This window comes from Drosophila novamexicana, unplaced genomic scaffold, assembly GCF_003285875.2.
Source record: "Drosophila novamexicana strain 15010-1031.04,08,12 unplaced genomic scaffold, DnovRS2.1 tig00004560-arrow-pilon, whole genome shotgun sequence".
NCBI lineage: Eukaryota > Metazoa > Arthropoda > Insecta > Diptera > Drosophilidae > Drosophila > Drosophila novamexicana.
Genome location: NW_020825054.1, coordinates 1,044,376 through 1,053,265, shown reverse-complemented (window position 1 = coordinate 1,053,265; position 8,890 = coordinate 1,044,376). Strand labels below are relative to the sequence as shown.

General features: G+C 44.4%; 2 protein-coding genes across 2 annotated transcripts; one reads left to right on the top strand and one right to left on the bottom strand.

Moving 5' to 3' along the window:
- Nucleotides 1–1,426: 1,426 nt before the first annotated feature.
- On the top strand, nt 1,427–2,908 carry LOC115770858 (cytochrome P450 315a1, mitochondrial). The gene is made up of 5 exons (XM_030716294.1): nt 1,427–1,548; nt 1,617–1,822; nt 1,879–2,234; nt 2,296–2,502; nt 2,567–2,908. Exons 1-5 carry the CDS (start codon nt 1,442–1,444, stop codon nt 2,906–2,908), a joined length of 1,218 nt encoding a protein of 405 aa, XP_030572154.1. The 5' UTR covers nt 1,427–1,441.
- A 39-nt stretch (nt 2,909–2,947) lies between these two features.
- On the bottom strand, nt 2,948–7,967 carry LOC115770844 (multidrug resistance-associated protein 4-like). The gene is made up of 7 exons (XM_030716281.1): nt 7,690–7,967; nt 7,507–7,638; nt 7,312–7,445; nt 5,497–7,256; nt 4,256–5,141; nt 3,493–4,192; nt 2,948–3,434 (listed from the first exon to the last, which is right to left on the bottom strand). Exons 1-7 carry the CDS (start codon nt 7,872–7,874, stop codon nt 3,083–3,085), a joined length of 4,149 nt encoding a protein of 1,382 aa, XP_030572141.1. The 5' UTR covers nt 7,875–7,967; the 3' UTR covers nt 2,948–3,082.
- Nucleotides 7,968–8,890: the final 923 nt, after the last annotated feature.

Genomic DNA, 8,890 nt, shown 5'->3' with positions numbered 1-8,890 from the left:
ATGTGATCAGATGGTAAACAAACACCGAAAAAGATAGGATTCGGCAAATTGTTTAAAACACGCCTTAAATGAATTTTCATAAAGAGACATGCATTTCACAATTTTTCCATAATTGCAGGTGATATTTCTAAAAACCCCGTCTTAGCGTGCACTATTACATATGATAACTACAATCGGTTTCATAACTTTTACGGCTTGGGCTGAGCGTTGATCACCAATCAGGAAAAACAGTTTTATTTATAGAGAAAAATAAGATGTATTATAACCCATTAATAAAAATAATAATAATACGTTTATTATCTAAATCCGTAAGGTAAAAGTACATTGTTGACATGTTAATAAGTAAATGTTAAATATATTGTATTTAAATACTTAATTATACAATATTAAAACTATTTCTTCAGAAAAAAAAAATCGATTTATTTACATAATATTGTAACTGTATATTTATGCGGAACCAAAACATTGCTTAAAGAATCCCAAAACGTTGGGGAACTTGACATTCAACAGAAGAAAAAAAAGAGGAATTGAACTCGAAGCAATTGAAGCATTTATAATGATTGAGCGCTCGGCGGTTACCGTTAACGAATCTTTGGCAGCTCCGCACAAATTTGCATGGCCAGCAGTATCGGAGGCGAACGCATTTTCAGTCCACTCAGCGTCTACTTTCGTTGGAGTTTCGTTTATTGGATTTGCGCATACTATTAGGGCACACTGGCCTGTGGTCAGCAAACTAGCCGGAAAGTATCTGTCAGATACAGAGCTCAGGTAGTCGGGTATTTTTGCCAAGCACTGTAACCAAGGTGCCGGCGATCTTATCGCGCCTTTGCGTACTCAAACTCGGCCTCTTCGCTCGTCGCATTTCATTTGACTGTTGTCGGTTATAAGGCACAAGACGGTCGGCATGTCGAATCAGTTCTGTGCTGGCCTTGCCCTTGTCGCGCCGTGATTTGGGTTCGTTTTTCGTCTCGCAGACAAGGTAGATAAACTCGCAGTCAGTCCACTGAGATTGCTTCCTGCTGGTGTGTCTGAGAGTCCCTTGACGATCTGGTTTCTCAGGAGATGACCGAGCAGCTGTACCGTGGCGGTCTGCTGCGCTGGGCTGTGCAGCTGCTCAGGACGTTGCTTGTCCGCATCATGTCTCACTTTCAAGCTGAGCTTCAAACCAACTATACAAGCCATAGCCTGCAGATTGTGCCTAAATATGTGCCCATACCACGCGCCAAGGGACTGCCCATTGTGGGTACACTCTTTGATTTGATAGTAGCTGGCGGTGCACCGCAGTAAGTTCCACATGTGGAAATAAAAAGAGCAGCTAACCGTGAAAGCTATCTACAGGTTACACAAATATGTGGACGCACGACATCGCCAGTACGGGGCAATTTATCGGGAACGATTGGGCGGCACACAGGACTGTGTGTTCGTGTCCTCGGCAAATCTAATGCGTAGCCTCTTTTTGCAAGAGGGTCACTTTCCAAAGCATCCGCTACCGGATGCCTGGACTTTCTACAACAAGCGACATGCCTGCCAACGTGGACTCTTCTTTATGTAAGTAGCGCATGAAATGAATTGCAAATCATATTAATCCGCTTTGGGGGAATATCTAATGGGCACAGGGAGGGTGCTGAGTGGCTGCACAACAGGCGTATTCTTAATCGGCTGCTGCTAAATGGTAATTTGAATTGGATGGACGTGCATATTGAGAGCTGTACGCGCCACCTGGTGGACAGTTGGCAAGCGCACACAGAGGAGGCAAACAAAAGCGGAAAGCACTACGAGCTACCGGATCTCGAAAAACAATTGTATCGTTGGTCCATCGAAGGTAGGGTATAAGAGAATTCATTTGTGAATTCATAACTAAACTTCGGGCTCTTTCAGTACTCTGCAGCATCATGTTCGGCTCTAAGGTTTTGACCTGCCCCAAAATGCAGTCCGCTCTGAATGAATTTACACAGATCGTTCACAAAGTTTTCGAGCATAGCTCGCGACTGATGAACTTTCCGCCTAGGCTGGCGCAGCTACTGCACCTGCGCATCTGGAGCGACTTCGAGAGCAATGTGGGCGAGGTGCTACAACAGGGTGCGGCAATCATTGAGCTCTGCATTAGCTTGCAGCGGGGGCAGCCGCAGTCGGAGCAGGATGAGGCCTTATACCACAAGCTGCGGGCTGCGGCGGTGCCCAGCGAAATGATCAGGCGCATTTTTGTGGATCTGGTCATAGCAGCAGGTGACACGGTCTGCAGTTTAGCGGCTAATTCTCTCTGGTTTCAATAATTCTCATACCAATTCCCTACAGACCGCCTTCAGCAGTCAATGGGCTTTGTATCTCCTGTCGCTCAATCAGCTGCTACAACGACGTATCGCCCATGAGCGTGCTGCGGCTGAATCTCAGCTTCTACACGGCTTGATCAAGGAAACGCTACGCCTGTATCCAGTTGCTCCATTTATCGGTCGCTACTTGCCGCAAGATGCACAGATTGGCGGCCATTTTATAGAGAAAGATGTCAGTTGCGTACATTTGCCACTCCAATTTCTACGGTTTTTTAACATTTCCCGTCTCATTTCAGACCCTTGTGTTGATCTCTCTTTACACTTCCGGCCGGGATCCATCACAGTTTGAGCAACCTCTAAAGGTTCTGCCCGAACGTTGGTTACTCGGGCAGACAGATCGGGTGCATCAGTCTCATGGCAGCCTGCCCTTCGCCATTGGACAGCGGTCCTGTATCGGGCGACGTGTGGCTATGAAGCAGCTGCACACGCTACTGGGAAAATGCGCTTCCCAGTTTAAAATGCAGTGTCTCAACGAAAAGCCCGTGGATTGCATGCTGCGCATGGTCACTGTGCCCAGTCAGATCTTGCGCTTGGCACTAACGCTCAAATTTGAAAAGGGCAAAACGGCACCAGTATAGTTTCACATAAGGCATATTCAAATCGTTCTGGATATATATATTCCAATAAATATATATGGCAGTCAGAGTTATCTAACTTAGTTACAGTAACCTTATTTCTACTTTAACTTTTAGTTTATAGAGTAAAAAAAAAAAAAATTAATAACAACTTAAATAATAATAAGCTCGTAGACTCTACGGTTGCGTGTTCTTATCTAGAAGAATCCCTGTACTGCGTCCCAGTAGCATGAGCAGCTGTCGCTCATCTGTGCCTTTCTTTGCCCAAGGCTGCTGCATTTCTTGGAATGAATCACTGGCCAACTGTCGAAGTGTATCGGCCTCGCCGCCGGTAGCTTCGACCATCTGTGCTAGTGCTCCTTGTGTTTTTTGTAATAGCACATGTGGCACATCAAATTCAACCGCATATCCGGCATCCATAACAATGATGCGATCCGAATCCATGACGGTGTGCAGTCTGTGTGCGATAGTCAGCACTGTACAGTGCTGAAACTTGACACGTATCGTGCGCTGGATCAGTGAATCCGTGCTGGGAAAGCATTGAATAGTTTTAGTTTATGTGCAACCTTTGATGATATGATGCTTACAGTAGATCCACATTGGCAGTTGCTTCATCCAGCACTAGAATCTTGTTGTTGCGTAGAACCGCACGCGCTAAGCAGAGGAGCTGTCGCTGACCCACACTGAAATTGCTGCCACGCTCGGTGACCATAAAGTCTAGACCGGGAATCACCGTCCGCAGTTTAACATCTTCAAGAGCGCACCACAGCTCCGAATCACTGTACCGCTTAAAAGGATCCAAGTTATATCGAATTGTAGCCGAGAAGAGCACTGGATCTTGTGGTATGATGGAAATGCGGGTACGTAAAGTCTCCAGGGAAATACTACCCGTCTCGATGTCATCTATATAGATGCCACCCTCAATGTATGCCAGACGAAAAAGTGCGCCAATTAGCGAGGATTTGCCCGCACCAGTGCGACCCACTATTCCCACCTTCCAGCCCGGTTCAATAGTCAAACTAAGCTGATTGAGAACGGACAAGCCTTTGGGATCATAGCGTAAGCTCATAGCCCGGAATTCAATTTTTCCGTTTTGCGGCCACTGCTGAGAAGGTTCCTCGTTATCGCGGGCCGCTGGCTCCTGTTCCAGTTCCGTGTACTCCAGCACGCGTTCTACACTAGTCATCTGTTGCAGGGACTCGGCTGCCTGCCGCACGCAATACTGGACCATGCCTGTGAGAAGGATGGCTTGCGAGATGGCTAGGCCAACATTGCCACTGTATATGACTGCAAAATTGAGCATTAATTTAAGTTATGTTTGGTATCAGCCAGTTGGACGCGTTAGCTTACATTCGCTGGAAGCAATAAAGCTGAATGTGACAGCTGCGAGGAAGACACAGTTGATGCCATCCACCCACAGTCCAAGAGCCGTGTTTGTAGCTTCTGCTAGCTGCCAAACGCCGCTGTGCACATCCTGCAGAAGATCAAACTCTTTTGTTGCTATGCTCTGCATCTGGCGTGAGCGTATGATCGGAATGCCAGACAAAGTTGAGGTCAGATGTGAAAAAACTGGGCTGCGACAGATACCGTCCATGCGCTTAAGATCCTGCGAGGGTCGTAAATATACCTTCAGTACGAGCATATTCAGAAGAGCCATAGCCAGCACGACAGGTAATAACATAGGATTCACCACTAGAATCACAGCTAATATACCAAATATAACCAAGCCGTGTTGTATAAACTCTAGCATGTTTCTAGGCAGCCACTCGTCCATTGTTCCAATATCCTTCGAAAACCGATTGAGAATTTGACCAGCGGTGTTATTGTGAAAAAATCGAATGGATGCATGCAATATACTCCTGAACATTCGGTCGTGCAGGACCTTGGAGGCGTGCATGCATGTCTTGAGAAAAAGGAAGCCACGGAAGGTAGTCATAATCACCACGCCAAGGATAAGGGCACCATAAATGTACATGCACGTGTAGGTGGTAAGATTGGTGGGCTCACCCTGAGATCGCAGACGCTCCTGCTGCGTCCAGATATTAGAAAAGTAGTCAGAGCCACTACACACCAACTGCGATAGCAACATGGTGAACACCATGAAGCTAAAGCTTAACCATGAGCTGCCCGCTTGGAAGTACTCGTACCAAACACGAGATGAAATCACTCCCGTTGCTTGGGTCTCAACTAAGCCATTGTTCCTTTGGTCAACCTTCAGCTGATCTTCAGTTTTAGACTGTAAATATTAATACATAGATTGGTTAGTAAGCAAACAACTTTTGCATAATTGTTTTTGAATATGAGATACACTAACATCGTTAGACAGTATCGCTAATTTTTCAAAATTTCAAATTTTGAATTCATATATTCGCCCATTTCTCTAAATCAATACATGTCGGTTTTTAGATTGGCGTTATAATCATGTATTGTCAAGCGCAGATTTTAAACATTAACGTGAATCAAAAAAATATTTTGCATAGCGTGGGACTGCATAAAAGGAAGTTCGAATGTTGGTTAGGGTCGAAGTCGGCTACTTCGAATTGTTAAATGCATACTTTTTTCGGGTCTTTTTTAATTGAGTTCCAACTTACCGTGTTATCGCTCCTCCGGCGCTTTCGTAATGGCATCGAGCTATCAGAAACGACATCAACATCTTCATCTTCGTCCTGGTCTTCAACTTCAACTGATGTTGCCGTGGGCAGTAATTGAATTTCACTCTCCAATTCCTCCGATTTGCTGGGACATTCGAGTAACTTAGCAAAATCTAGATCACTATTGATAATATCCTGATAAGTGCCCTGGGCTACAATGCGGCCGTGTTCCACTATAACAATCCAGTCAGCTTCTGAGAGAAAGTGTACTTGATGAGTGACTAGTATACGGGTAGCCTTCTGCTGAGCCAGTCTGCCACGTGGTCCAATGATCTCGTCAAAGAGATGTCTCCCAACATGTGCGTCTACAGCGCTCAATGGATCATCCAAAAGGTAGATGGAGGCTGGTTTATAGACGGCCCGTGCCAGGCTTATGCGAGCTCGTTGACCACCAGATAGCGAGGCCCCACGCTCTCCCACAATTGTCTTGTCACCCTTGCACATCTGCTGAAAGTCCGTGGCCAGAGCACAGGCCCTAGTTACTTCCTGGTAGCGCTTTTCATCGTACTGCTCGCCAAAGAGAATATTATTCCTCACAGTTCCTGTGAAGAGCCAAGGCTCCTGGGATGCATAGGAGAGTTCGTCATGTATGAAAATGCTACCATCAATGATGGGTAACTCCCCCAGTAACAACTGGAGCAAGGAGCTCTTGCCTGATCCAACTGGACCTATGACTGCGCAGAGCTTGCCCTTTTTAACCAACAAATTGAGGTTATGAAGCGTGCGTTGCGGCTTGTCCTTGTCCCAGCTGGCATTGATATCCTTTAGGACAGCGGCTTCCTTATATCTGCCATCTTTTTCCCAGTTCTGGCCAAGGCTATGTACATTGTTTCGCTCCTCCTGTTGTAGATACGTCTGAATGCGCACTAGTGAGACCAACGCCTCGGCACGCAAATTAATTGCCAGGGGAAAGTAAACTGCTGCTACAAGCTGAAGTATGTTGTAATATATAACCACGGAGAAAACAAAATCAGCTGTAATACTCTGATTCATTAGGGCGGCAGCTGCTAGAGTAATAAATAGTGTTGTGCGTTGAATAAAAAACCTGGTAGTGCGCTGGAATCCATACAGGTAGTTGGCGTATCGAAGCTGTTGCACCTCGCTGCGCCTAGCATCGGACACAATGGTCTCAAAGGAGTCTTCCCAAGCGTACATTTTGATAACCTGAATGCCTTGCATTAGTTCGTTCATGATGCCAACGCGTACATCTGTCCGTTTTGCTATGCGCCTCCGTAGAGCTGAGGTCAGTTTACTTAGCGCCATCTGCACCGGCACCGTTTTCAGCAGGAGTCCAAGTACACCAATGACAGCTGGAACTCCAATTTGTAGCCATAAAATGTAGCATGTGACCACCGAGTGGATTGGCAAGATCCATATATAATGCGCGAATACCAAAGCATAGTCTAACCGGCTTACATCATTTGAGATTAGATTAATTAGGTGACCCGCTGGGGTAGAGCCTACTGTGCGCATAGACAGACGGAGAGTCTTACGATAGACCAGCGAGCAGCAGGCAATTCTCATTCGAGCACCCATTAGACGTTGGCGCAGATACAAATGGTGCCAAAGAATGCAAGCAATAAAATTTATGCCCACCAATAGACCACCAAGACTGTAGACATTGTACCAAATGGCATTCCATGTGCTATTATTCGACTTATTTGAGGGTGTAGCTGTATCCAAAGGTTTTGAGTAGCTTACTATGTGGATTGACATTAATTAAATTATGAAGATACTTTGTTTGGCACTACTTACCATTGACCTCTATTACAGACGAGCTTAAGTTAAAGCCACTCGAAGAAGGGTTAGAATTGGAATTATATATGTCGGCTTCCGGTTTATGTTGCAGCTGCAGCAGCAGTTGCGCTAAAATAGCGGCTATCAACATTCTACAAGATGTGGTCTTAATATAATTACGTTTTCAGTTCATGTTATAAAAGATTCACTCACTTGAGGGCAATGTATACAACGCACAGAACGCCATTGATGATAAAGGGGCTCCAAAAGCAACTGAGCAAAGCGTTGCGAAGTCGAGGTATTCGCGATTTACTTTGAGCCCTCGCCCGCTCCTTAAACCACTCACTGAAACAGATAAGATGTTTTTAGACCCCTTAAATATAGACAATTACTCACTGCTCCAACCGATTGCCCAGTTGCTCTGAGCGATCATCCTTTAGGCATTCTGTTAGATCGTCTGCACTGAGACCTTGTCGCAATCCACGCAACAATAATGGCAAAGCCCAAGCAAACGTCAGATGGGATAGAATGTTGGCTTGCTGACATGGATTCTTAAGATTCGGCTTAGTACTACTGTCCATTTTGCAATGAGACCGCACCGTAAGTGTCTACGTCCGATCGCTTAAAGCGCGCTGATAAACTACGCGCACTACGCGAACAATCTTATCGAAATGTGCTGAATGTGAAAATCTACAATCTTCTTACAATAAATGCAATCTAAACACATAATCTAATGGTAAAACGCCGCACGAATTCTCTACACTCTACAATATTAAGAAAACTTTAATGAAAAAAAAAAAAAAATAATATCAACTAATAAATAATCTCATTCACTGTTCAGAGTAAACAATCAACTGACCTATGTAAAAATATAAAATGTCTCTCGGATTGGCCGTGGAGAAAAATTGCACAAATACGAAAGTCGCCGCTTTCATAGTTGCTCACATTCGCTCGCTCAGTTGTGACGTAAAGATAAGCGTATTTCGATTCCTTTGTATACCCTTTCGAATTCAGAGTACGTTCTTATTTATAATTTAATATTGTACTTAGACACATAAAAATAAATAATATATCTTAATGTAGGCATGTATACATGCATATATATACAAATATACCACATATCTCCATATATTATAGTTATTTGCAACTCGAGAGAGTCTCTGCCTTAATTTCGACACGTAAGCCTGGTTTGCAAGAAAGAATCGTCTGTTGATACTGATCAAGAAGTCCCCTTCTACGCGTTGCACAGTTCATGACAAAATTATACTCTCAACAAGGGTACAATAAAAAAGCATAACTTGAACGTTGGGCGATTGTCTCGCACCTGTATTACCCGACAATTTTAAATTCCCACAAAGCAATTGATTAATAAGAATATTTAGTTAAAATTTCGCTCCAAACTAAATATAATATTTAATTTCACAATGCATTGCTTTTTTGCAAGGCTCCAACAGTGCTGGAAAAGATTGCCGCCCACAGCGCAAAGCATGTCAACATTCTGGGGGAACATAACCTGCCAGACCACCGACCACCCACATAAACAAAGTATGTTTTCAACAAAAATATATTGTTTTCACCTACATTATTAATTTCATGT